Below are 27,403 nucleotides of genomic sequence, written 5' to 3' on the forward strand. Positions count from 1 at the left end.
TTTCAAGTGCATTACATTTATCGTGTACTTTATTTTTATTACATCAGATCCACCTCAGATCATTAGGCGTTAGATTCCAGAGGTTGGGGACCCTAAAAAAGCACTTAGGGCAGTACTGAACACCCACAGAGCCTAACACAGTGTTAGTTACTATTCTTGGGGTCTTGTTACTTGCTCAGTCAGGTCTGACTTTTTACGACCCCATAGACTGTAGCCTGCCAGGCTCCTCCGTCCATGGGATTTCCCAGGCAAGAATACTGGAGTGGATTGCCATCTCCTTCTCTAAGGAGTCTCTGACCCAGGGATTGAACCTGGATCTCCTGCATTGTAGGAAGATTCTTTACCATCTGAGCTACCTTATTTTATTATTATTGTTATTATTACTGTTACTATTATTGCTATAGAGTGAGTTCTCAGTAAGTGTGGGATGTTATATTTTGTTCTGATGGTCACCATTAGTGTTGTTATTCTGCCACAAGATGGTGGGTTGGAGGGGGCTCGTGTCTACGGCACTTTGCCCATGATGGCACACCACCACCCCCCCACTCCCTGGTGGCAGGTGCTACAGGAGAAATTCTCAGAATTCGCCAGCGAGACTGGCACGGCAGGGCGGGAGCGGCTGGCGGCCGTGAACCAGATGGTGGATGAGCTGATCGAGTGTGGCCACACGGCGGCGGCCACCATGGCCGAGTGGAAGGACGGGCTGAATGAGGCCTGGGCTGAGCTGCTGGAGCTTATGGGCACGCGGGCCCAACTGCTGGCTGCCTCTCGGGAGCTGCATAAGTTCTTCAGTGATGCCCGAGAACTCCAAGGACAGATTGAGGAGAAGCGGAGGCGACTGCCTCGCCTGACCACCCCGCCAGAGCCGAGACCCAGTGCCAGCTCCATGCAGAGGACCCTGCGCGCCTTTGAACATGACCTGCAGCTCCTTGTGTCCCAGGTTGGGGGCTGGTGGCCAGGAGGGGCTGGTGGGAGGGCCTGGCAGCATGGCCAAAGGACAGGGGCAGCAGTGCTGGCAAAAATCAGGCCGCAGACCACATTGAAATTAGACAGTGGAATAGACAGAAAACGGACCACAGAACAGGGAGAAGTTATATGATGGGGCAGGTAGAAAATGGACTGATTGCATGGTGTGCAGAATCAAACAATGACAGGGGAAAAAGGGAGTATAGAATGCCTGATAGAAATCAGAGTGTTTCCAGTGGAGGTTGGGCAGGGGTTCCCTTGAAAACTGCAAAGTGAATCTTACCCAAAGCCCTATGGAGAGTCTAAAAAGAATTGCAAGGAAGTTGAGAGAAAATTTGGCTGCAAAGCAAATAGAGATTAGACCGCAGGTCTCTGATAGAAATCACATGATTTTCCCTGGAGAAATTTGATGGGGTTGGATCTCATGAATGGAAGTCAGGGCTAAAAGGAATCGGGGTGGGTTTAATAGGAATTAAGAGGTAGATCTGAGAAACCAGATGAAAATGAAGCTGTGTGCCTCACAGGAAGCAAGCCACAGAACTGAAGGAAATAGGGTTGTAGGTCTAGTGGAAGGTAGAAATTGGACAATTATTTTATATATATGATGTGAAAGACCATGAGAAGTCAAGCAGAGAGATTGAATCTGACACAAATATGATGGTCCTCTGAAAGAAGACAAGTGGCTGAAACCATGGAGAGTGAGCAGTGACTCTAACTCACACAGCAGAGCTAGTGGAACTTGGATGGGAGACCTGCTAGTAACTGAATAGCGATTCTGAAGGAAATTGGGTGATAGGGAGTGGCTTGAAACAATTGGACAGCACGTCTAACAGATGTCAGGGTGAGGAAGGGTTTCCTGAAAGAAATCGCATGGGTCTGAAACAAGACAGAGGTGGGCCTGAAAAAGCGAGGTGGCAGCCCCAGTAGAAATAGAGCTCTCAGACTAGAAATCAGACGGTGGGCTGAAAGAAACCTGACGGTAGGTGCAAAAGAAGTCAGAACGCAGGTCAGTCACAGAAACATTAGGCAGCAGACATGAGAGAAATATGGTAGTGGGTCGAAAAGAAGTCAGAGAGTGTGAAGGTCAAAAAGAAAGCGGGCAGTGGCTAGGAATGGATCCCACTGGAATCTCAAGGGTGTAGGCTCCTTACTTCTTCAGGCTCTGCACCCAGTCCACAGATGGGGGGTGGGGGAGACGGTGGAGCCTGGATCCCCATGGAGGGCTGGTGCTCAACCCCATGTTGCCCTCAGGTACGGCAGCTGCAGGAGGGGGCAGCCCAGCTGCGGACGGTGTACGCGGGCGAGCACGCGGAGGCCATCGCCAGCCGGGAGCAGGAGGTGCTGCAAGGCTGGAAGGAGCTGCTGGCAGCCTGCGAGGACGCCCGCCTGCACGTGAGCTCCACGGCCGACGCCCTGCGATTCCACAACCAGGCCCGAGACCTGCTCTCCTGGATGGATGGCATCGCTGGCCAGATTGGGGCAGCTGACAAGCCCAGGTGCCCCTCTTCCCACCTCGGGTTTCCTCCCTGCCTCCGGGCAGCCACTCTCAGCCCCTCCACAGTCCCCTTCCCATAAAAAAAAAAATCACCATAGCCAATACCTGCGTGGCTCCACTGCCTGCCATGCATTGTTCTACAGGCTCCTCATGTGTGCAGACCCCTTGTCACACCTGGCATCGAGCTCAGAGCACAGGGCATCCTTTGCCTCTGTAGGGGTGTCACAGCATGGGATGGATTAAAGCCAGGATAGGGATGGGGAGGTGTATATGGGGCTTGACCTAATAGGCACTGACTGCTCACATCATGGCTTGATGTGAGTGTGCAGCAGAAGCCTCTCCCTCAGTGGTTGGGAACCAGTGTTCTTCTGTCATTAACCCTGACATGAGTTGCTGGGCCTTCTACATCCAGCTACAGATGAGGAAAAGAGAGCTGAGGATACAACCGGAGGTTTTAGAGACTAAACCTGCACTCGCATCCCTTTGGCTCAGTGGTCCAAACCTGTCTGCTAGGGACTCTGGGAAATGTAGTCCAGCAGTGTGTCCAGTAAAACAAGGACGTGGAGAGTAGTGGATACATAGCATTGTCTCTGTGACTGTGAGCACTTGAGTCTGCATTCATTTACTCAGAAAATATTTATTGATGCCTACCATATGCCAGAGGGCTTCCAAGGTGGTGCTAGTGGTAAAAGAACCCGCCTGCCAACTCTGGAGACGTAAGAGATGTAGGTTTGATCCCTGGGCTAGGAAGATCCCCTGGAGGAGGGCATGGCAACCCACTCCAGTATTCTTGCCTGGAGAATCCCATGGACAGAGGAGCCAGGTGGGCTACAGTCCATAGGGTTGCAGAGTCAGACACGAGAGAAGCAACTTAGCACACACGCACGCATGCACTGTATGCGTGTAAGGTCAAGCCCCTGACTGGTGCAGCTGACATTCTGAGGGAGGAATCAGGCAACAGATAAGTCAATAAACAAACACTTAATATTATTCCAGATAGTAATAAAAGAAAAATAAAGCAAAGTAAGGGGACCTGAGTGCAGTGATGGTGAGTTGGGTAAAGTTTTGGGGGAAGGGTCTTCCAGGTGAAAGGATCAGCAAGTGCAAAGGCCCTGAGGTAAGTTGTGGTTAGATATGTTTGCAGAAAAGCTAGATGATCATTGTGGCTGGACAGAGTGAGTGAGTGGGAGAGTGGAAAGTGGTAGGAAATGAGGTTAGAGGGACAATAGCATGGTGAGGGCTTCCCATATGGCGGTAGTGCTAAAGAATCCACTTGCCAATGCAAGAGATGCAGGAGACATGGGCTGGATCCCTGAGTCAGGCAGATCCCTGCAGTAGGAGATGGCACCCCATTCCAGTATTCTGGCCTGGAAAATTCCATGGGCAGAGGAGCCTGGAAGGCTGCAGTCCATGGGGCCTAAAGAGTCCAACATGACTGAGTGCTGGGCGTGGTGAGGAGTTTCCCTTTTTTGGAGTGAAATGGGGGCCACCGGAGAGTTTAGAGCAGGAGGAGGGGGTGATGTGATATGATGTATATTTGAGAAAGATAAATCCAGGTGCTTGTGGAAAATGAGAGAGTGTGGAGAGCCAGGGTAGAAGCAGGCAGGCTGCTCAGGAGGCTCCTGCCATCATCCAGGGCACAAGGCGACGTTGGCTTGACCCAGGGTGGCGGCTGAAGAAATGGGAAGAAGTGATTAATTTTAAGAAAAAATGATTTAAAAAATCTTTTTATTATGAGAAATTTCAACTCTCCACTGAAGTAGCAGTGACAGAGAGAACCCACGCGTGCACAGTGAATACCCGGCCAGTCTTCATCTATGTACTCCCCTCCGCCCCCTCCACCCTAAGCTGAGTTATTTTAAAACAGATACCAGATTTCCTATCATTTCACAGAGTACATTTTTAAACATTTGTTAAAGATTTTTTTAAATTTATTTATGGCTGCACTGGGCCTTCGTTCCTGCAGGTTTTCTCTAGTTGTGGCGAGCGGGGGCTACCTTCTAGCTGCGGTGTGCAGGCTTCTCACTGCAGTGGCTTCTCTCGTTGCAGAGCACGGGCTCTAGGCCCATGGTTTAGTAGCTGCAGCTCGTGAGCTCTGGAACTCTGGCTCAGTAGTTGTGGCACACAGGCTTATTTGCCCCAAGGCATGTGAGATCTTCCTGAACTGAGGATCGAACCTGTGTCCCCTGCATTGGCAGGCGGATTCTTCACCACTGGACCATCAGGGAAGCGCATTTCACAGAGTATGTTTTAAAGTTATAAATGTCCAGTCTTGACTGATGGATTAGGTTCCAGAGCTGAGGGAAAAAAGAGGAGTTACAGATGAACGATGGGTGAATTTATTGAGGTGGAGAATTTCGGGGAGGGTACGTTCGGGAGACAGGGGAGAATCAGGGAGACTGTTCTAGGCATACTAAGTCTTAGGTAGGAATTGTTACAATGTGGATGATCAGAAATAAATTTGAACATATTCAACATTAAATCTTTTTTTTTTTTTTTTGGTCACACTGCTTGGCTTCTAGGATCCTAGTTCCCTGACCAGGGATTGAACACAGTTCCTCAGCAGTGAGAGTGTGGAATCTTAACCACTGGGCTGCCAGGAAAGTCCCTGGACATATTAAGTCTTATTGGGCTATACTTGTTGACTGATGGAACCTTCAGAAATTTGGAATTTGTTTTGGCCATATAACAGTTTAGAATGGCGCTGTCCAATAATTATACAACACAGGCCACAAATGTGAGCCACATATATAATTTAAGACTTTCTTGTAACCACATTAGAAAAAGTAAAAAGAAGCAAGTGAAAATTCATTTTAGTAATTCATTTTATTTAACCCATTTGTGTGTGCGTGTGTGCTAAGTTGCTTCAGTCATGTCCGACTCCTTGCGATCCTATGCCAGCCTCCTCTGTCTGTGGGATTCTCCAGGCAAGAATACTGGAGTGGGTTGCCATGCCCTCCTCCAGGGGATCTTCCCAACCCAGGGATCGCCCGTGTTTCTTAAGTTTCCTGCATCAACAGGCAGATTCTTTACCACTAGCGCCACCTGGGAAGCCCTTTACCTAACCAAGGGTACTCCAAAAATGATTACTTCAGCATGAAGTGAATATTAAAATTGAGATATTTTTCCTTCTTTTTTTATACTAAATCTTCAAAGTATGGTGTCTGCTTGACCCTTGAACACATCTCAAATCAGAGTAGCCACATTTCAAGTGCTTGACTGCCACATGTCTAGTGGTTACCCTCTGGGACAGCACAGACTTAGAATCACAGGTTAGTGGAAGCTTCAGAAGTGTAGCTTTAGAGGATTAGAAGAATTGGATCTTGAAATTCTCAGAATCACCAAAGTGGGACATTTTAGCACTCTGGGAGAAGTCGGAATCATTTAATCAGTGAAGAAGGTTGGCCCCTCAAAACTTGGTTGTGGGAGGTGGATGGGGGAGCACCAGCCTGAGGGATCTGGGCTTATCACAAGAAGTGTATGTGGGGTGGGTTGAGGGAGGTGGCCCGTGGCTCAGATCCCTACCTGCCACCCACTGTAGGGACGTGTCATCGGTGGAGGTGCTCATGAACTACCACCAGGGCCTGAAGACTGAACTGGAGGCACGGATGCCAGAGCTGACAGCCTGCCAGGAGCTGGGGCGCTCTCTGCTGCTCAACAAGAGTGCCATGGCTGACGAGGTGGGAGGGGGGCCGGGGGTTCCCCTTTGTCCTCTGTGCCTATTGGGGTGGGGGGCCAGCCCTGATGCCTCTCCCAACCACCTGCCACTCCCAGATCCAGGCACAGCTGGACAAGCTGGGGACCAGGAAGGAGGAAGTGTCGGATAAGTGGGACCGCCACTGGGAGTGGCTGCAGCAGAGTGAGTGTGGGCCCAGACACACGGGGCTCAAGGGCACAGGACATCACGCCCCAGCATGTCAGGAAATGCCCAGAGGGTGACAGGGTCATGCTTGCATATCCCACGGATCCCCAGCAGCAAACACGAAAGCTTGGGCAAGCGGACAAGGGGGCTGCCCTGGCACTGACTCCCAACACCTAGGGGAGAAGCTGGTGTCCTCAGAAATAGCCCAGCCCTTCACCTTCCTGCAAAGCCCAAAGTGGCCAGGGCTGGGATGGAGGAAGCCAGAGGGGGCGTGGAAGGCCAGAGAAAACAGCCCCCAGGTAGGGCCCCCGGGTGCCCCCAGCACCCTTCCCCTGAATGTCTCTCCTCAGTGCTGGAAGTGCACCAGTTTGCCCAAGAGGCAGTGGTGGCCGATGCCTGGCTGACAGCCCAGGAGCCGCTTTTGCAGAGCCGGGAGCTGGGCAGCAGTGTGGATGAAGTGGAACAGCTTATCCGGCGGCACGAGGCCTTCCGCAAAGCGGCCGCAGCCTGGGAAGAAAGGTTCAGCTCTCTGCGGCGCCTGACCACGGTCAGCACCCCATTTCCTGCCCCAGGACCCACCCCCCACAGCCCCACATCCATCTCTCTATATGAGACAAACACAGGGCCAATACACAGCCTCCACGCTGTGTTGAATGAGGCCCGAGACAGACCATCACTGTGTTTCCAGTCCTGGGGGCGAAGCGAGCTTTGAAGGGAGAGGGGACAGACTGTCACCTGTCACCAGTGACAGTCCAGGGCTAGGATGGGGGAAGCACAGGGGAACATGAGAGCCCAGAAGCACTTGTCCTGGCCTGGGAGGAGTCTGACCTGATACTTGAAGAATGACGAGATCATTGTAATAAAAAGTCTCAAGATCCTGAAGGAAGGAGGCAATGGGTGGGAGCAGAAAGGCACCTACAGAAAGTGATGATTTAACCCGTTATTAAATGAGCGCTAGGTGTTTGCTGGAGAAAATAGGAATTAAGCTTCTGGCCAACCCTGCTTTTTCACTGATAAGAACCAATAAACTGGGCAGTGAGGCAGACGACCCAGAGCCACCTTCCCAGCCCCCACCTCCACCCTGCCCCTCCACTGGAGCCTGGCCCCTCTGTCCCCAGATTGAGAAACTCAAGGCAGAACAGAGCAAGCAGCCGCCCACCCCCCTCCTGGGGCGCAAGTTCTTTGGAGACCCTACGGAACTGGCGGCCAAGGCCGCGCCCCTGCTGCGGCCAGGGGGCTCTGAGAGGGGCTTGGAGCCGCTGGCCCGCCGGGCCTCAGACACGCTCTCGGCTGAGGTGCGGACCCGGGTGGGGTACGTGCGGCAGGAGCTCAAGCCGGAGCGCCTCCAGCCGCGCATCGACCGGCTGCCCGAGGTCCCGGGGAGGGTGGAGCCTACGGCCCAGCCGGCCGCACCAGAGGACGCCGCTGAGACCCCCGGGGCCCCTGCGGTAGTCGCAGCGGAGCAGGTCCGGCCGCGGCCCGATCGGCAGGAGTCAGCTGATCGAGCGGAGGAGCTGCCCAGGAGGAGGCGGCCCGAGCGGCAGGAATCAGCCGATCAATCCGAGGAGGCTGCACGGAGGCGGCGGCCAGAGCGGCAGGAGTCAACGGAGCACGAGGTGGCACACAGCCTTACCCTGGGCCGCTACGAGCAGATGGAGAGGCGGCGGGAGCGGCGGGAGCGGCGGTTGGAGCGGCAGGAGTCCAGCGAACAGGAGATGCCCATCAGAGGAGACCTGGCCAAGGGGTGAGCCCTAGGGAGTGAAGGAAGGGGGACAGGGAGAGCTCCTGGAGTCACGCAGGCCCAGAGGCGAGGGTTTCCAGGCTCAGAATGGCATAGCTCCCTAGATACATTCGTGGTACCCATTGTACAGGATGTAAACTGAAAGAAGCTGAAAGAGGGTAGGAGTCGCGCTCAATAACCCACAGTGGCAGTGGCTCCCTTCAGGTCAGGTTGTTCCTGACCCCTGCATCAAATCCCCTGGGTGACCCTGAGCAAGGATTTCATCCTCTCTGCATCTCAGTTTCTCCACTGGGCTAACAGTGGAACCATCACCTCTCTGATTGAAGGTAAGATCCTTCATCACCATCTCCACCTTATAAACTGGGGGCTGTAATCACACATTTTATGGATGGAGCAACTGAGGCTCAGAGAGGGCAAGTCACTCAGTTTGGGTGAAACAGGACTGGAACCCAGACCTTTCAGAATCCAGAATTAATGAGAATGTGTCATGTGGATCACTTCAATCAGCCGTGTCCCCAGAAAGAGGCCTTTGGTCAAAGACGTTTCAGTGACAGTGATTTCCAGACCCCTTTTAAATTTTGTATTTCACGAACACTGGCCGAGCGCCCACTCTGCGTGGTATGTGCCAGGGAGAGCAATGACCCAGTCAGCTTCAGCCCTGCTCTCACGTGGCTCACAGTCCAGGGGAAGAAACAGCCTTGTCACTGGAGAGTATGATGCAGGGTGATCAGGGGCTGGGAGGGGGCAAATCCAGGGAGCCTGAAAGCTTAGGGGATGGGTGGAAAAGGCAACGGTGTGTTCAAAGCCTTGAAGGCACCGATTTGCATTTTGGTCTTTGTGTTGCTTAAAACTCAAGAGGGCAGAGAGGTTCCATCGCCCACTTCACAGACACAGTGCTGAGCACCTGTGGTGTGTAAGGCAGACAGCCGAGACAGGCAGCTGCGGAAGTAGACGGGGACCTGGTCTCTCAGGCTAAGATGTGGAGGCTCCTCCGGCCACCCAGGCTGGTCTCTGGGAGAAGGCATCCCAGTCCCAGTGAATCTTTCTGCACCCCTGCCCCTAGGAAGGCCACCCTGGCTGACATTGTGGAGCAACTGCAGGAGAAAGAGGCAGGCCCAGGGCTCCCTGTTGGGGTAAGTTGAGCCTCGGCATGGGTAGGGGTATGGGGGCCCCTCTCAGAGCAGGAATTAGGATTCCAGAAACACAGGAGCCTAGCCCTGCCCCCTATCTGAACTGTGCAGACTCTTGGGATGGACAGCGGCCCTGAGACACCTACTACAATCTGAAATTTTCTCCCTTAGAAAGATGAGGCCACCGACCTAAGAGATTCCTACCACCCTACACACACACACACACACACACACACACACACTCCGGACTTCCCACATTTGTCCTAGACCCTTTCCTCTAAGCACAGCAGGGGTCTCAATAGTCCTTACTGACAACTATACACAAACAGAAAGCCCCAGATTCCTCCTCCTACAGATAGATGGGACACCCACCTGCCCGTATCCCCACCTCCATAGGACCAGACCCCTTACCCCCAAGATCTAGAGGGATTCCAAACGTAAGATCTGGGGAGCCCTTAAGCATTGGGACTCCAACCCTGAGATCCCCCCAGACTCGCCTCCAAGACAGATAGCTCTGCAGACAGATGGGACCCCCCCCAGGCCCGTGAGTTCCCCCAGACAGATGGCCCCCCACGCCCCACTATGGACAGCACCCCTCTTCCCCCTCCCTTCACACAGCCTTCGCTGCCTCAGCCTCGCGAACTTCCCCCCGGCCGCCTGCCCAACGGGCTTGAGCCGCCCGAGCGGACACCTCGGCCGGACCGGCCGCGGGCTCGGGACCGGCCCAAGCCGAGACGGCGGCCGCGGCCCCGAGAGGGTGGTGAGGGCGGGGGAAGCCGGCGCTCGCGCTCCGCCCCGGCCCAGGGCGGCTCCGCCCCCGCGCCTCCACCACCGCCCACTCATACAGTGCAGCACGAGGGCTTCCTGCTGCGCAAGCGCGAGCTCGACGCTAACCGCAAGTCGTCCAACCGGTGAGCGTGTGGGCGGGGTTTTGGAAGGCGGGTTCCAAGCTCAGTATCCAATGAATGAATAGGTGGACCTGGAGAGGGGGTGGGGCCAAACTCTGGGCGCCCAACCCGTGGTGGGGTAGGCGGGGCCTGAGAAGGGGGGGCCTTAACTTCAAAGAGTCAAGCAATGAACCGGAGAAGCGGGGCTTAAGGTTAGCGTGTCCAAAGGGTGAGCCGGCGGAGGGTGAGCCGGCGGAGCTTAGATGGACGAGACCTGAAAAAAGCGTTATTGCTACTCAAGTCTCAGATCAACCAACCCAGGAGTAAACTAGAGCTAACAGCAAATTATATGTGGGGTCTAGTCTAGAGGGTTCTCAAGATCTGTGAGGTGGAGCCTGGAGAGGTCCTTCAGCCAATGATTAGGGTGGGTGCATTTATTTCAGATTCAGATTGCGAAAGGGTCTGATAAAAGACTGATCCGAAACTGAGGAGTGGGGGGCACCTCATATAGGTTTCCTTCCGGATGGGGGGCCTGACAGTGATGTGTCTACTCTTGGGAGTCCAGCTCGGGATTGTCCAACCCATTTTTGTCCAACTGGGAGTCAGAATCTAGGGAGAGGTGGAGCCCAAAAGGGAAGAGTTGAACAAGCAGAATGAGTTGGGCGGAACAGATTGAGGTTTTGTCTGTGGGGTTTGGAGTTAGCCTTTCCTCCTTGTACTGAGACCAAGGGGCCCCTTGGGAGTATTTTGCCTGTGGGAGACTTCCTCTTCGGTTGAGGCTTTGGTTGAATGGAGAGATAAGAATTCCTCTTTTCAGACCTATGCCAGTAGATCAGCCCTTCTGGGGATGAGGGTGAGCAGGGGTGGAGGAGTAACAAGGAACATGCCCAAGCAAAGGCTTGTGGAGGAGACAGCTTAAGTGTTGCCTTCAGGAATTTCAGTGTGGGAGGGGATAAGGAAGAGCTGTTCCAGCAGGGGCCAGTCTGGGCAAAGGCTTGGTTCCCAGAGACTGAGACACTCCTCTCAGCTCCACAACTGCAGTAAGGAAGAGTACTCCTAAGGAAGAGTACTCCCGGCGTGTGGCCCAACTAGGGCAAAGGCCCAGAGGGAGGAAGGCTCAGGCATATTCGATCCCCCGAGGGTATCAATGAAGAATACCCAAGCAGAGTGCTTCGACTCTGCCTTGAGCCCCATCTCATCGCCCCAGGTCATGGGTGAGCCTGTACTGCGTGCTCAGCAAGGGGGAGCTGGGTTTCTACAAGGACGCCAAGGGCCCGGCATCCGGGGGCACACACGGCGGGGAGCCGCTGCTCAGCCTGCACAAGGCCACCAGCGAGGTGGCTAGTGACTACAAGAAAAAGAAGCATGTCTTCAAGCTCCAGTGAGCCCCCTCAATGGGCGGGTGGGAGGTTCCCAGACCCAGCTTCCCCCTCCCAACAATACCGTGCTCCCCTGGAGGACAGTCGGTAGATGGGTAGATGGGTGGATGGGTGGGCTGGGCCCCTGGTCCTGGAGCCCCCAAGTCTTGTGTCCTCTCCCACAGGACCCAGGACGGCAGTGAGTTTTTGCTCCAGGCTAAAGATGAGGTGAGATCCGTTCCTTTCTCTCCCTATTCCGACCTCAGGAACCACCTGGCTGGCTGGCTGGCTGGCTCCTGGCCCTGAGTGATGGGGCTGTGAAAAGGGAAAGTGCAAGGCAGAGTTACCTGGGCTGAATGGGCAAGCCCATGGCAACGAGAGTTGAGAAGTTCCTAGCCAAACTGTGGGAGATAGAGGATCAGAAGGGCTGCCTGGAGGCCCCAGGATAAAGTCCAACTTCCTTGTCTTGGCTTCTGAGATGAGACTGAAAAGTTAGGAGGGCATTAGCTTTAAAAGATTAAAAAAAAAAACAAAAAACTGCAAGTGCAAGGAAACAGAGGTACAGAATTGCAAAGGGTTAACTGTGCTAAAGGACAGTTCAAGGAAGAAATTTCTTAGAAAGGTTCCCTGAGGCTGGATCTCTAAGGACACTGTGGGTCATTCAGAGGAGGCTGGCATTTATTCTAAATACACTAGGGAGGGACTTCCCTGGCAGTCAAGTGGTTAGAACTCTGCTTTCACTGCTGAGGGCTGGGGTTCAATCCCTGGTCGGGGAGCTAAGATCCCACAAGCTGCAAAAACAGAACAACAAACAAAAAAACAATTCTAAGGGCATGAGGAAGCCGTGGCAGAGTTTTGAGCAAGGGAAGGTTACAGTGATGCATAAGAAAGATCCTTTGGCTACCAGTCTGCAGGGTAGATTGGAGAGGGCAAGAATGGAGGAGTGAAGCACAGGAGGTGGCCAAGGCAGGGACCTAGGTGGGAGAGCACAAGGCCGGACCAGGACAGGCCTGTGGGGAGGGGTCGAGGAGGTAGGTGAGAGAAAGGAATGTGAGTGGATCTTGGGACTGGGGCTAAGGGGAAAGGTAAAGGGAGGAGGAGCAGGCACAGAGGTGGTTTGAAGAGATGTTGAAAATAGTAACACTTGCTACCCATTCATCTTCCCAAGAGGCTATGAAGTAGGCCTTTATTCTCTTTTACTTATCTTTAAAATGGAAGTAAAAATAGTTTTCCATCATAGGGTTATTATGAGAATTAAATAAGTTGATACAAGTAGAATACTTACTGAGCTGGGAAAATACAGTGTCTGCTGATATTATTGTTTCTTGTTTATAGTGGGAGTTAGATATAATCCAGTTGCATTGGATTAAGTGAGTTGATCCACAGACATGCTTAGAACACTGTGTGTGTGTTGGTCACTCAGTCGTATCCGACTCTTTTGTGACCCCATGGACTGACTGTCCCCTGCCAGGCTGTTCTGTCCATGAAATTCTCCAGGCAAGAATATTGGAGTGGGTTGCCATTCCCTTCTCCAGGGGATCTTCCCAACCCAAGGGATCGAACCCAGGTCTCCTGCATTGCAGAGGGATTCTTTGCAGAGTGTCTGAGCCACTAAGGAAGAGCTAGGCACAAAATAAGTACTAAGTAACTGTTTACATCATCATCATCCTTGTTGTCATTTTTATTATTACCCCGTTTAATAGATGAGGAAGCTGAGGTTCAGAGTGGGCAGTCAGATTCCAGACTCATCTATTACTCAGTCTCCTCTCTTCCAAATATAGACTACGTGCCCTATTTCTCCCTCCAGGAGGAGATGAACGGCTGGCTGGAGGCTGTGGCCGCCTCGGTTGGGGAACACGCCGAGATCGCCCGCTGGGGCCAGACACAACCCACCACATCGTCCACAGACGAGGGCAACCCCAAGCGGGAGGCAGGGGAGCGCAGGGCCAGCGGGCGCCGGAAGTGACTTCCCACCTTCTCGACCCTCCTCCCTGCACCGTGGGCACAAAGACACTTTCTCTTCCGCAGGGGCGGAAGGGAGCCCCTAGTCCCACCAACACCGAGGATGCGCCATGACTGGCACTGGAAAGGAGGGGACTTCTCCTGCACCCCAAGAAGTGGTGGGGGGATTGCTGCCCCTATAGCCATATCTCGGCCCCTTCCCGCTCGCCACCCCCACCCCAGGTGCTGGGGCTCTATTATTTTTATGCAATAACTGAGCTTGGGGGCGCCGGGGGCGGGTAAGGGCCCAGCTGAGCCAAGCCCCCTGCCCCACGAAGCTGGGATGGTAGGGGCGATAATTCCCGTCCCCCCCTCCGCCCTAGGGACGGGCATGGGGGCGCTGGTGAGGTCCCCTGGACCATCCAGGGTGCTAGGGGGTGGGGAGGGGACGCCCCCTCCCCGCCTTTACCTCACTTCCAATGCTGCCTTGATCTCTGTCTGGGAAGGAGGCGTGAAACGGACCCCTAGCCTCCGCACTCCGCTGTCTCAGAGCCATGCGGTAATTCCTTAGTTTATTTTTGCAAAACGTCGACCTCCTCCTCCCCCGCCCCGCATCCGCGAAGGCTTTTAATGGGAGGGGCGTCAAAGCTCAAAACTGTCTTCCTCTCTCCTCCCCCCTCCAGTTGTAAATAAGACATCGTGAGGGGAGGGGCGAGGGGAAGCCCTCCCCCCTGCATGCTTCTGGCTGGAGCACCTTCCTGGGGAGCGGGGGAACTGGGTTGTGGGCAGCCCCCATGGCCACCTGGAGAAGCCGCCGGGGTCCAGGGGTGAGGAGAGGTGTGGCAGGCGCACACTCTATGTACCTATAATAAATCTTTTGGCTTTGACGGTCTATGCTGGTTTCTTCGCGTTTCATGGGCTGCGCCCAGGAGGATTAGGTGGAGCGACAGGGAGAAACTGTCTTACGGAGGACATTTAGATGTCCCTCTTGGTGTGGACTAGTTTCGAGGTCTAAACTCGTGTTCCCGATTAAGCACCTAGATGCCACTCCTAAACTGGGAATCCCAGAGGGATGAGGAACGGTCTGCTACCCGTGGTAACTAAACTTCCCCAAAGGAGCCGCTCGGTCCGCCCCGTCCAGGACAGGAAAGGCGGGACCCTTTAAGGAGGCGGAGAAGTGAACCGCGATGGGCGAGCGTTTTGCCCAATCGCCAGCTGCTCTGGGAGTCTGAAGCCCAATGAGCACGCGGTGGGGGCGGGGGCGGGATACACACCCGGAAGCGGGTGCAGGCCGGCCGGCTAGCCCGGGGGCCATGGCGGCCGCGGCCCCTGCAGTCGACGGGGTCCCAGGTCGGGGGCCTCCCGGAGAGGTGATTCATCTGAATGTGGGAGGCAAGAGGTGAGTGTAAGAGTTTCTTGAGTCATTACTCTCGGGGCCGGGGACCCGGCTGGGAGTACCCACCTCTCCCGCGGGGGGAATTCTGTCCATCAAGGATTGCTCCGCCCCCTGCTGGAGGCGCGGGAGCCTGGATGGATGCTGGGGGAGGGAGAGAAACTCACCCGGTGCTGAGACTGGGGGCCGCGTTCTTCATCCTCGGTCATCTCGCGTCCGCTCCCCGTCCCCGCACAGATTCAGTACCTCTCGCCAGACTCTCACCTGGATCCCAGACTCCTTCTTCTCCAGGTGATTGGGGAAGCGAGTTTAGCGTGGGGGACGGGAGGGTTGGGTATGGGGAGATCTCATCTCCCCTCACACACACTCCGGCCCGTGACACCTGCTCTGCGTCCCCTCCCTGCAGTCTTCTAAGCGGACGCATCTCGACACTGAAAGATGAGACCGGAGCCGTGAGTAGAGCTGAAACGGGGCGGCTGGTAGGAGGAGGGACAGGAGCCCCACTCAGCCCCGCTCTTTGCCCCATCTATTCTCTGTCTCCCTTCCCCGCAGATCTTCATCGACAGGGACCCCACCGTCTTCGCTCCCATCCTCAACTTCCTGCGCACCAAAGAGTTGGACCCTAGGTGGGCATGGAAGATAATGGGGAGTCCCCCACGTCTTTACCCCTTGAGAAGTCTCTTCTTCCCCTCAGAATGTTCACTTAAGTTCTTTAGAATATCCCTCCCCAACACACACACACACACACACACACACACACACACACACACACTTTCACCACCCAGATAATTTCTTCTTTAGAATCTTGATACCATCCACATTTGCTATCTCTTGAGATTCTCTGTGCAGTTTCAAAAACTTGGTCCTCAGAATTCTCTGCCCACTCCCACTCCCCAGACCCTGACACCTAGTCATTTCTACTACCCAGGGGTGTCCACGGTTCCAGTCTCCTCCATGAAGCCCAGTTCTATGGGCTGACTCCTCTGGGTAAGTGGGCCCACCCCCTTAGCATCCTCATAGAAAACCAGCCCTCTAATGATACTCCCTCTTTCTCCTCACTTCTGAAAGAAGGTGGGGTTAGAGCTGAGAACACTGGATTCGGTGGTCCTGAGTCTCAGGGGAGTGGTGGTATTCTGTGGAGGAGATGGGGGAGGGGGAAAGGTTACCTCAGCCTTCTCCAAGTCCCAGCCTGTGAGTCCTTCTGCCTCAGTTCGTCGTCTACAGCTTCTTGAAGAGTTGGATCGATCTTCTTGTGGAAACGTCCTCTTTACTGGTTACCTGCCTCCACCAGGTGGGAACTATTAAGGAATACAGGGTGGGAATGGAGGGTGGGGGATTAAAGACTACATTTCCCATAAGGCTGCAGCCCTTGCTTGCCTCAGCTGTGATCCCTGAGACACTATGGGAGTTGTAGTTCTACATCAGATGCTTTGACTAATGCTTGGGAAGGAAGTAGGAAACTGCATTTCCAATGAGGCAATGGGCCAATCTAGTCCCCTTGAGGCTCCAGCTTGCCTTGGAGCCTGATGGAAGTTGTAGTCCAGTTTTGATTTCCTTGTAGAGAGTCTTAGGGAGAACTGGTGTCCTTTGCATGGAGGGGAGAAATATTAAAGGAGAGTTATTGACTGTAATCCCCAGGGAGCAGCCAGCCCACTGGTCATGGAAAATATGCCCCAGTGGTTATTGGAAACTGTAGTCTACTATGCTTTGCTGATTGGTAGAAGGAACAGCGTTGGGGAGTTCAATTTATGAGTTTATTTCCCTAACTTCAGTCAGTACCTGTCACCTTCATGAAGTTTGCCAAATATGAAGACCTACTGTTCTCTTAGCTTAGTTTGATTCTGTATTTTTTTATTATCATTATAAATAGAAGCTTTATATCACTGCCATTTATGCCATAAATAAGTGGACATGAAATAACCCTTAAACATAACAGTGTAATTAAACTCTGGGTAGATGCTGTTGCCTGCCAAGGGAACAGGCTTCCATTTCTTAAAAAGAAAGATTAACATATATTGAAGGGGTTTCATTATCATCGCAGCCCCAAACTGATTCTTTGTGATGGGCTCAAAGGAACTGATAAGGGAGCAGCTCAATGTGATTCAGTGTCACTTAATGCCATGTCCCTGCACCACCAAAAATCTTTTCTCTAGGAGACGATGCTACCTGTGTGGGAAAATCAGTATCTGGCACATTTCAAGTGTTTGCTCTGTGACAGTTTTTACAGTTATTACAACTATTGTTGCTCTGCCCCTTCTTTCTGCCATAGTGTTCCCGGTGAAGCGGCGGAACCGGCACAGCCTGGTGGGGCCCCAGCAAGCAGGGGGTCGCCCAGCCCCTGTCCGACGGAGCAACACGATGCCCCCCAACCTGGGCAATGCAGGGCTGCTGGGCCGAATGCTGGATGAGAAATCCCCTCCCTCCCCATCAGGTACATTTCTGTCTCATGGGAGATCGGGGTAGCCAATGGGCCCTGTGACCCTGCCCTGATCCCTGCCTTTCCCCCTAAGGGCTACCCGAGGAGCCGGGGATGGTGCGCCTGGTGTGCGGACACCACAACTGGATCGCCGTGGCCTATACCCAGTTTCTTGTCTGCTATAGGTGCTCAGAGAGGGTAGTGGGAGGTGGCCTTGAGCCCCGTTGATGCGGGTAGGGGATGCTTAGGGTGAAGGTTGATGATGTCCCCCAATCCTCCAGGCTGAAGGAAGCCTCCGGCTGGCAGCTGGTATTCTCCAGTCCCCGCCTGGACTGGCCCATTGAGCGCCTGGCACTCACAGCCCGGGTGCTTGGTGGGGCCTTGGGAGAGCATGACAAGATGGTGGCAGTAGCCACAGGCAGCGAGATCCTGCTGTGGGCTCTGCAGCCAGAAGGCGGTGGCTCTGAGATAGGTAAGAGAGGGAGCCTGGGCTTCCCTGGTGGCTCAGCGGTAAAGAATCTGCCTGCAATGCAGGAGACCCAGATTCGATCCTTGGGTCAGGAAGATCCCCCAGAGAAGGGAAGGGCAACCCATTCCAGTATTCTTGCCTGGAGAATTTCATGAACAGAGGAGCCTGGTGGGCTGCAATCCATGGGGTCCCAAAGAGTTGGGCACAACTGAACGACCAACACTTTCACTTTCTTTCTGAGATAGTTATGGCCCCAGGCTTTTTCTAGAACCCTTTCACCCTTTATAATTCTGCTCCAACCTGTGGCTTGTTAAAACAGCCACCCTACACAATTCTCATACCTATAAGACTTCGTGTTGTTACAATGTGCCAACCCTTTGAAATTCTGTATCCCATTAGCATTCTTTGGTCTGGTGGAAAAATCCACCCACATACAGTTCTCTCCTATGTCAAAATTCACGGCCCTGTTAGATCTCTTTGCTTTGGTCGAATTCTGCATGCCAGTAGAATCCCCAAACCTGTTAGAATCTGTTCCCATTAGAAGAAATCTGACTCCTTAGACTAATCTGTTCCCTGACCAATCTTAATCCTCGTGAGAATACCCTGCCACCCATAGGGTTTTTTGCCTTTGTTGAAAATCTCAGCTGAATTCCACACCCCATTAGAGTCCCACACCCCAGCAAGAATCCAGCCCATCATAATCCTCTGTAATTCCTGCTGGAATCCTCTAGTCTGTAAAGACTCTATGACTGAATTGAATCCTCTGGCCCTCGGAGTTCTCCCTGCCACCCCACTTATCCCGCTGTGAGAGGGGGTCCTGGCCAAGCCCTTCTCACCCTCTGCAGGAGTCTTCCACCTGGGGGTGCCTGTGGAAGCCTTGTTCTTCGTTGGGAACCAGCTCATCGCCACAAGCCACACAGGGCGTATCGGCGTGTGGAACGCTGTCACCAAGCACTGGCAGGTCAGGGAGCTGGCCAGCCTGGCTGCCTCCTTCCCAGGTGTCCAGACCAGCCAGACCCAAGGAGGCGTTGCTTTCTGGCCCACCTGACCGGGAAAGAACCAAAGAATCTGGTAGTGGGCCAGATGCAGTGTCAGGGTGAGGTGGGGTATGATAAAGGCCTAATGAGGATCTGGGGCTGCTGAGCTGACATGAAGGATGGGTGGCTTTGGAAAGGAAGAGAGGGATCTCCAGGCACTGGGGCGGCCAAGCAGGTAAGGGGAGATGGTGTAGGAGGCTGAAACCAAGACATATGTGCAAACGTCTGTCATTCTCTTTGCACTCACCCCAGGCTCTGTCCATCATGTAAAATATGTGTGTGTGTGTGTGTGTGTGTACAACATATATATACACCTACAGCGTTGTTTTCTAAAGTGTAAGTTTGGGTGAGAGAGATGGACAAGCAAAGAAAGGAGAGAGAAAGAAACAGAAATGGAGAGAAATAAATAGAAACAGGAAGTCAGAGGCAAGAGAGAGAGCGAGAAAGAGGGTGGATGGAGAGAGACCTAGACTAAATGATTGTGGTAGATGAAGGCACCACAGGGAGGTAGATGGAGATGAATAAAGAAATCTCAGGGATAATAAATAAAAGAAAACAACCAAACAAAAAAAGAAATGTCGGGGAATTCCCTGGCGGTCCAGAGGTTAGGACTGTGCTTTCAGTGCTGTGGTCCAAGTTCAATCCCTGGTTGGGGAACTACGATCCTGCAAGCTGCACAGCCTGACCAAAAAAAGAAACAAAAGAAAGTTGGGATGTCAGAAGTACAAAGTCAAGGAGAGACTAAGAAATAGCGCCAGCAAGAGTCGTTCAGAGACAGACGTCAAGGGTGCAGACCCGGACCAGGCAAGGCTGGGGAGGAGGGAGCCTAGAAGCCCTGCCTGGTGGGTGGTGCTGGAGCGGAGAGGCGAAGGCCTGCCGGGAGGGGCGCCGCAGGGAGGGTCACCCTGGCCACAGCCCTCCCCGCCCCCAGGTCCAGGAGGTGCAACCCATCACCAGTTACGACGCTGCAGGCTCCTTCCTGCTCCTGGGCTGCAACAACGGCTCCATCTACTATGTGGGTGAGCAGTGGCTAGCACCCCAGCTATCCAAGAGCCTCCCCTCGGAGGTGGGAGAGGAGGGGAAAGGCTGGGCTACCTTGAGCCGACCCACTTATCCTCCGTGTCCCCCTCACCCCCGCTGCCGCCAGATGTGCAGAAATTCCCCCTACGCATGAAGGACAACGACCTTCTGGTCAGCGAGCTCTACCGGGACCCGGCAGAGGACGGGGTCACAGCCCTGAGCGTCTACCTCACCCCCAAGACCAGTAAGCTATGGCTCAGCCTTGCCCCTCTGCCACGAGCAGCCAGCCCCAGCCCCAGCCCCAGCCCACAGCAGTCTCCCTACCACTTGACACTTGCGTAGCATGGGCCAGTGAGATATAGTGAGAAGGAGACAGATTCAACCCATTCAGTCATTCCACAGTTACTGAGCACCACTTACATGTAAGCACTGTGCTAGGTGCTAGCCATGGCAGGCTTCTCCACCAACGGCAAAGCTGACCTCTTGTAGTTCTTCTTGGCGTTTCTTTCCCATCTCTGTGATCAGGGCGCGATGCTTGCACGCTACTGAAACAAAGAGGATGTGTGACTCGAGAATTCCCTAGCCGTCCAGCCGTTAGGACTCCATGCCCTCACTGCGGAGGGTCTGGGTTCAAGTCCTGGTCAGGGAACTAAAATTCCATTAGCCTCAGGTTGTGGCCAAACTGTACTCCCCCCCTCAAAAAAAAAAATATCCTAAATAAACACAAACAAAAAGAGGATGTGTGTCTTACACGGGGTGAAGCTGAGTTCTCTCACTTGGAGCAGTCTTTGTGTTTTGTTTTCTTGATCGCAAATGCAGAGAAATAGATTGATTTTTTATTTCTTTTTATTGAGATACAATCTCCACCCCATAAAGTCCACAATTCAGTGATTTTTTTAGCAGATTCACAAAGCTGTGCCACCATCACCACTATCTAACTCCAGAACGTTCTCAGCACCGAAAGAGAAACCCCACGCTCGTCGGCAGTCACACCTGTCCTCCCTGCTGACTGCCCCTGGGCACCTCTAACCCGCTTTCTGTCTTTGTGGATCTGCCTGTTCTAGATGTTTCGTGTAAAGGAAATCATACAGCGTGTGGCTTTTTGTGTCTGGCTTTTTTCACTTTGCATAATGATTAATTTTATTTTATGGTTAGTGCTTTCTGGAGCTTAAGATGTCTTTGCCTACCTGCAGATTGCAAAGACTTATTTCCTATATTTTCTTCTAGAAGCTTTGCATATTTCGCTTTTACGCATAGGTCCCTGTTCCATTTCAGATTAACTTTGGTGTGTGGTGTGAGGTAGAGGTCACAGTAGTACATTTTTTCTAGCAGTAGTAAACTAATAATACATTTAACTTCAGAGCCATCACATAAATCCCCTTTCTTTCTTTCTTTTTAAACTTTATTTACTTATTTTTGGCCATGCCTCACAATTTGTGGGATCTTAATTCCCTGCCAGGGATCAAACCCAGGTCCTTGGCAGTGAGCATGCGGAGCCCCAACCACTGGACTGCCAGGGAATTCCCAAGGGCCCTTTTCTTATTTCATTGACTTACTCCTTTTCTCCTCACCACATGCCACTGTTCTGTCATGCGTGTTTAACATTTAGCTTTTCATTTGTATGTGCCCTTAAAAAGCACGTATTATGGACATGTTTTTGAATTTGCATAAACAGTATTGAGTATATATCTCAGTTTATATATTTTACTTTGATCCATCCTGCCTAAGCTTCCCTTGTGGCTCAGCTGGTAAAGAATCTGCCTGCAATGTGGGAGACCTGGGTTCAATCCCTGGATTGGGAAGATCCCCTAGAGAAGGGAAAGGCTACCCACTCCAGTATTCTGGCCTGGAGATTTCCATGGACTGTATAGTCCATGGGGTCGCAAAGAGTCGGACACGACTGAGCGATTTTCACTTCACTTATCCTGCCTTAAATTAAATGTCTGTCCATGTTGCTACGCATCACCTGAATTCATTGCTTTTAACTCTTGCACAAAATATTAAAACCACCTTTTACCCACATTCTTTAAGATGGCCCATTAAGTCTGTAAGATTACAACATACCTTTTCCCCTGTGGAAAGTTGGCAATGGGGGAGGAGTCCCTCAGGCACACAGGGTTGCATTTTCTTGTCTTGCTGTCGTTTTTTTCTTTTTCCGTTTTTCCCCACTGTGCAGCTTGTAGGATCTTAGTTCCCTGACCAGGGATGGAACCCTGGCCACGGTAGTGAAAGTGCTGAGTCCTAACCACTGAATTGCCAGGGGATTCTCACTGCTATCTGTCTGTATGTCCCTTTCCATGTTTCTCTGTTTTCCTCAAATTCCGTCTTTCTCTCTGTCAGCCTCTGTCTCTATAACCCTCCCTGTTTCTACGTCTTTCTGTTTCTCTCTCTCTCCCCCCACTCCTCTTAGCTCTGTCTCTGTGTCTTCATTTCTGTCTCTGGTTCTCTTTGTCTGCTCCGTCCCTCTCTCTTCCGTTTCCCATGTCTTGCCTCCTTGTTCTCTCCCCTCCTCTTTACTTTCTGACTCCGTGTCTGTTCCTTGCTGACTCTTTCTCTCTGCCCCAGTTTCTGTCTGTCTGTGACCCCGTCCCTTTCTTCCTCCCTGGCTCCTCACCAGGCGACAGTGGAAACTGGATTGAGATCGCCTACGGGACCAGCTCAGGGGGTGTGCGGGTCATCGTGCAGCACCCCGAGACAGTGGGCTCGGGGCCTCAGCTCTTCCAGACCTTCACCGTGCACCGCAGCCCTGTCACCAAGATCATGCTCTCGGAGAAGCACCTCATCTCGGGTGAGTCTCATCCAGCTGCCCCGGGCATCTTTCTCCCTGCAAGAGGGATGGCTCCGCTGGGACCATGAGGCCAGGCGGATGAGGGTCTCCACTGGGGAGGGGCATGTTGTGGGGAGTGGCCTCCAGAGAATTCCGTGAAGGGGAGCAGTCTGGGGCAGAGTGAATTGCCAGGAGAGGGGAGAATTCATCAATTTCACCATTTTCAGGCACGGGATACTGTGATAAGCAAGACAGGCCAAGTCCCTACCCTTGGAGCTGACAGGCAAGAGTACTGGAGTGGGTTGCCATTTCCTTCTCCAGGGGATCTTCCTGACCCAGGGATTGAACCCAGGTCTCCCGCGTTGCAGGCAGATGCTTTACCCTCTAAGCCACCAGGGAAGCCCCCTAGTTGGGGCAGCAGATGATAAATCAATACAAATCTAAATCACTATCTGACAATGATGGGGGCCGTGAATAAAAACAAGGCTGTGTGAGAGACTAGAGAGCACCAGGGTCATGAGAGTACGTGGTTCCTGATGAAGGCGCTTTGAACAGCAATGAGCAGCGCAGATCAATGGGGACAAGCATTCCCGGCAAAGGGAACAGGCACTGCGAAGGCTGTCAAACGGGAGGACAACTGACATACCGAAGGAAGCCCAGAGTAGAGTGGGCGAGGAAGAGGGTGGGGGCTGATGGGGTAGGTCGGGGGACCTTGTAACCCCGGAGAAGACTTGGTCCTTAAGCCTGAGTGAGATGGCACCGCAGGAGGGCTCCCAGCAGAGGAGGGCTGTGGCCTGATGCAAGTGCTCACAGGGTCCCTCTGACTGAACATGGGGACAGACTAGGGGGCAGGAAGGCCAGGGTGGAGGCTGTTGTGATGGTCCAGGCAGAAGATGAGGCAGACAGGACCGTGGTGGGGGGGTTGGGGTCAGTGGGCAGGGAAAGGCAAGATCAGCCTCTGGAATGACTTGGAGGCAGAGCCAACAGGGTTGGTAACTTTAGAATTCTGGGGAAGAGAGGATGAAGAAAGGGAAGAATTCAGAGGGGGCCGGGATCCTGACACCTTGGAAAGGAGGTCATCTCGGGGCTCAGGAAGGTCAGGCAGTGGCCATTCCCCCGCCAGACCTGACCTGCTGCTGCCTTCTGGCTCCCCAGTTTGTGCCGACAGCAACCACGTGCGGACATGGTCCGTGACTCGCTTCCGCGGCATGATTTCCACCCAGCCTGGCTCCACTCCTCTGGCTTCGTTCAAGATCCTGGCATTGGAGTCGGCCGACGGGCATGGTGGCTGCAGTGCTGGCAATGACATTGGTGCCTCCTAGCCCCTGGGCCCCCACCCCCACAGACCCTGCATGACCTCCACCCGCCTCCACTGATCCCTTTCCTCACCCCTGAAGGCCCCTCTTGACCCACCCAAATGATGGAGTTGACCTCCACTGACCACCACCTGACCCCTCCTGACCGCCAATTACTCCCAGCTGCCCCGCTTGGATTCTGTTACCCCCACCGATCCCTGCCGATCCAGGATACTCCCCTGGATGTGCCTGAATTCCACTGACTATTGCTGACCCTCGACCCTCTCTGACCTTGCCCAGCTCCAGCATCCTGGGGATGGAGACCTAGTCCTGGGTTGGGAGATTCAACTGTGGGGAAAGGGGCAGAGTCTTAGGGTCTGGAGGTCCCAGAGACCCCAGCTGGCCCTGACAGCCCCCCTCTACCTGGCCCAGGCCCCTACGGTGAGCGAGATGACCAGCAAGTGTTCATTCAGAAGGTGGTACCAAGTGCCAGCCAGCTGTTCGTGCGTCTTTCCTCCACTGGCCAGCGGTGAGGACCATCCCATCAAACAGGGAGGGTGGTCAGAGCAGAAGGCAGGATGCCAGCTGGGTCACAGAGGTCAGAAGGGCATCTCAGCCAACGGGGCACAGCAGGAGCTGAGGCTGGGAAGGAGCGCAAGCCTGGCCCTAGGTGTAGGGCCTGAGGGTATCAAAGGTGTGACAGGTGTGAATGAGAGTGAAGCTGGAACAACCCCAGGTACCTGTGTAGTTGTGGCCTGGATGGGGGCTGGAGGCAGTGAGGGCTGGGATGGGAGAAGGATGGGAAACCATGAGAACCCAGAGGTGGTGCTTGCGTCAGCCTGAGAACAGGGGTCTCTTGAAGAGGAGCCTCTGAACAAAGACCTTGAGGATAAATAGGAGCAAAGAGAAGAAAGGAGGGAGGGGATAGGTGTGCGTGGCTGAATGGGCAGCATGTGCCAAGGCTGGAATGGCCAAAGAGGGTAACCAGAGACGTGCTTGCAGTCTCTGGGGGCTGGAGCACAGAACTGGAGGTAAGCGTTGAGGCTGTAGCGGGGCGGAGCCTTGCCAGTAGTATGGAAGAAACAAGACTGTCCTGCGTGTTCTGGGAGCCAAGGCTGTGCTCAGGGGGATGGATTGGAGGTTGGAAGAGAGGAGGCCAAGAGCCCAGGGAGGAGGCTGGGACAGATGGCTGGCCGGAGAGGGCAGGGCTTGACCAGGGCCAGATGGGGATGGGGGAAGGGGTCCAGGGAGAGAGGCAGGAGGCTGAGTGGACCCACCGTGGGTAATGCTGGCAAGTGAGGGAGCACCGTTCTCCTGGATCAGGAGCAGGGAGGGCAACAGGTCTGGGGAGAGTCCCATTTAGGTACCATGATGGGTGTGTGGGGCTGGGGACATCCACGAGGGCACTGGACCCGCAGGGCTGGAACCCAAGATCTGGGAGTGACGGAGAAGCTTGGGTGGTCATCGGAGAGGCAGGAAGGGAAGTCATAATGGTGGGGACTGAGGCCCGGGAAGGGTAAAGGACAAGAAGAGGGAGCAGGCCAGGCTCTGGCGTGACCAAGGTACCCCTGCGCCCTCCCCTCTCAGGGTGTGCTCCGTGCGCTCCGTGGACGGCTCACCCACCACCGCCTTCACGGTGCTGGAGTGTGAGGGCTCCCGGAGGCTTGGCTCCCGGCCCCGGCGCTACCTGCTCACCGGCCAGGCCAACGGCAGCCTGGCCATGTGGGACCTGACCACCGCCATGGACGGCCTCGGCCAGGCCCCTGGTACTCCCACCACACAGACTCACCCTGAACCCCTCTCCACAACCTTCTTCGCCATGACTGCCCTCCCCAAGCCCTGACCTTCTGACCCCTTACCCTCAACCCCTCCTTACCTTGCTTTTTAAATATAATTTTATTTAGTTAGTTCGTTTCGGCTGTGCTTGGTCTTCGTCGCTTCGAGCAGGCTTTCTCTAGTTTCGATGAGCAGGGCCTGCTCTCCAGCTGCGGTGCTTGGGCTTCTCATCGCAGTGACTTCTCTTGTTGGAGAGCACAGGGTTTACTGGTTTCAGCTGTTGAGCCTCTTGGGCTCTAGAGCACAGGCTAAATAGTTGTGGTGCAGGGGCTTAGTTGCTCCGTGGCATGTGGGATCTTCCCAGAACACGGTTCGAACCTGTGTCCCCTGCGTTGGCAGGTGGTTTTTTATTACCGAGCCACCAGGGAAGCCCCCTTGCCCTTGCTTTCTAACCTGTCTCTCTTAGCTTCTGACCCTTGTTCCTTGACCTCTGCACCTTTTTTCCTATCCCGACCTCAGTCTTTGCACATGACCTCTGTCCCTTGGCCTATGACCCCTGTCTTGCTCCTGACCCTGCTTCCTTGCCCCCCAGCAGGGGGCCTGACAGAGGAAGAGCTGATGGAACAGCTGGAGCAGTGTGACCTAGCCCCGCTGGCTTCCTCCAGGGGCTCTCTCCCCAGCCCTTCACCTCGGACCTCTCTCACCAGGTAGGCATGACCAATGGGGGAGAGGGCAGAACATGGTGGCCTTATGGGAGGGGGACCCAGCTCCATCCTGACGCCCTTCATTGACCCTCATCACCTCCTCAGTCTCCACTCAGCCTTCAGCAACACCTCCCTGTCCAGCCGTCGGGGGAGCCCAAGCCCCCCACAGGCCGAGGCCCGGCGCCGCGGGGGAGGCAGCTTTGTGGAGCGCTGCCAGGAACTGGTGCGGAGCGGACCGGAGCCCCGGCGGCCACCAACACCAGCCCCCCGGCCCTCCTCGGGTCTCGGAGCACCCCTCGTACCCCCCAAGACGAAGCTCAATGAAACTTCCTTCTGAACACAGCTGCCATGGTGCCTTGGGATATCCAGGTCCTGGGGAACTCAGGTGCCTCCCTTGCTTTCTGTCAGAGCCCTGGGTTGAGGGCCAGGGCCTCCTACTGTTACGAGACACCCCCCCCCGCCCCCACCACCATCTCCCTTGTCTGGAGCCAAAGTCACCCTTCCTTAATAAAGTTCTCACTGCCAATGCTTTGGGTACATTCTTAGAGGGTTTGGGGACCCCTAGGGAAAGGGTGCAGAGAGGGCAATGGCAGCCCACTCCAGTACTCTTGCCTGGAGAATCCCATGGACAGAGGAGCCTGGTGGGCTGCAGTCCATGGGGTCGCTAAGAGTTGGACATGACTGAGCGACTTCACTTTCACTTTTCACTTTGATGTATTGGAGAAAGAAATGGCAACCCACTCCAGTGTTCTTGCCTGGAGAATCCCAAGGACGGGGAGCCTGGTGGGCTGCCATCTTTGGGGTCGCACAGAGTCGGACACGACTGAAGCGACTTAGCAGCAGCAACAGCAGCAGCAGGGAAAGGGTGAGAGAGATGCAGTACCCCATCAGGTCCCTGGCTGTAGATTCAGAGACATCTGTCTCTCAGTTTAAGTGAAGAAGGGGAATTCATTTACACTCTGGCTTCAGGCATGGCTGGATCCAGGGCTCAAATACTCATCCGGAATATCTCTCCATCCTTTGGCTTTCTTCTCCTCTGAGATCATTCTCAGTCAGGTTTTCCGCGCTCTGTGCCAAGATGACTCCACATAGCTCCTTAGCAACTTTTTGTCTCTGTTGTTGTTCAGTCTCCAAGCCATGTCCAGC

The 27,403-nt window shown here is 54.0% G+C and overlaps 2 protein-coding genes across 10 annotated transcripts in view; both read left to right on the plus strand.

The window, feature by feature from the left end:
- SPTBN4 (spectrin beta, non-erythrocytic 4) overlaps positions 1-14,267 on the plus strand; it is an 81,763-nt gene extending 67,496 nt beyond the window's left edge. For 3 of the 7 annotated variants that reach the window (XM_061388281.1, XM_061388286.1, XM_061388287.1), the window contains 11 exons: positions 560-940; positions 2,218-2,462; positions 6,003-6,141; positions 6,236-6,320; positions 6,674-6,870; positions 7,442-8,067; positions 9,128-9,197; positions 9,813-10,105; positions 11,289-11,462; positions 11,625-11,667; positions 13,247-14,267. In XM_061388281.1, coding sequence (XP_061244265.1) covers positions 560-940; positions 2,218-2,462; positions 6,003-6,141; positions 6,236-6,320; positions 6,674-6,870; positions 7,442-8,067; positions 9,128-9,197; positions 9,813-10,105; positions 11,289-11,462; positions 11,625-11,667; positions 13,247-13,405 — 2,412 coding nt within the window. In that variant the 3' untranslated portion in view covers positions 13,406-14,267. Of the gene's footprint in view, positions 1-559; positions 941-2,217; positions 2,463-4,983; positions 5,273-6,002; positions 6,142-6,235; positions 6,321-6,673; positions 6,871-7,441; positions 8,068-9,127; positions 9,198-9,812; positions 10,106-11,288; positions 11,463-11,624; positions 11,672-13,246 lie in introns of those variants that run through there. The other 4 variants (XM_061388282.1, XM_061388284.1, XM_061388283.1 and 1 more) reach the window with 4 other exon arrangements.
- A 372-nt stretch (positions 14,268-14,639) lies between these two features.
- On the plus strand, positions 14,640-26,777 carry SHKBP1 (SH3KBP1 binding protein 1). 3 transcript variants are annotated; one of them, XM_061388294.1, is made up of 18 exons: positions 14,640-14,779; positions 15,011-15,064; positions 15,180-15,225; positions 15,326-15,399; positions 15,702-15,760; positions 15,984-16,064; positions 17,043-17,204; positions 17,284-17,374; positions 17,471-17,661; positions 18,504-18,619; positions 19,627-19,714; positions 19,843-19,959; positions 22,333-22,503; positions 23,638-23,793; positions 24,210-24,306; positions 25,365-25,543; positions 26,149-26,260; positions 26,363-26,777. In XM_061388294.1, the coding sequence occupies exons 1-18, from the start codon at positions 14,694-14,696 to the stop codon at positions 26,592-26,594; spliced, it is 2,112 nt and encodes a 703-aa protein (XP_061244278.1). In that variant the 5' UTR covers positions 14,640-14,693; the 3' UTR covers positions 26,595-26,777. The 3 variants fall into 3 exon arrangements, with proteins under 3 accessions (XP_061244278.1, XP_061244277.1, XP_061244279.1); XM_061388293.1 differs by having other exon boundaries at positions 14,641-14,779; positions 26,146-26,260; XM_061388295.1 differs by lacking the exon at positions 15,984-16,064 and having other exon boundaries at positions 14,641-14,779; positions 26,146-26,260.
- The last annotated feature ends 626 nt before the right edge of the window (positions 26,778-27,403 follow it).

The sequence above is a fragment of the Bos javanicus genome, chromosome 18 (assembly GCF_032452875.1).
Source record: "Bos javanicus breed banteng chromosome 18, ARS-OSU_banteng_1.0, whole genome shotgun sequence".
Taxonomy (NCBI): Eukaryota; Metazoa; Chordata; class Mammalia; order Artiodactyla; family Bovidae; genus Bos; species Bos javanicus.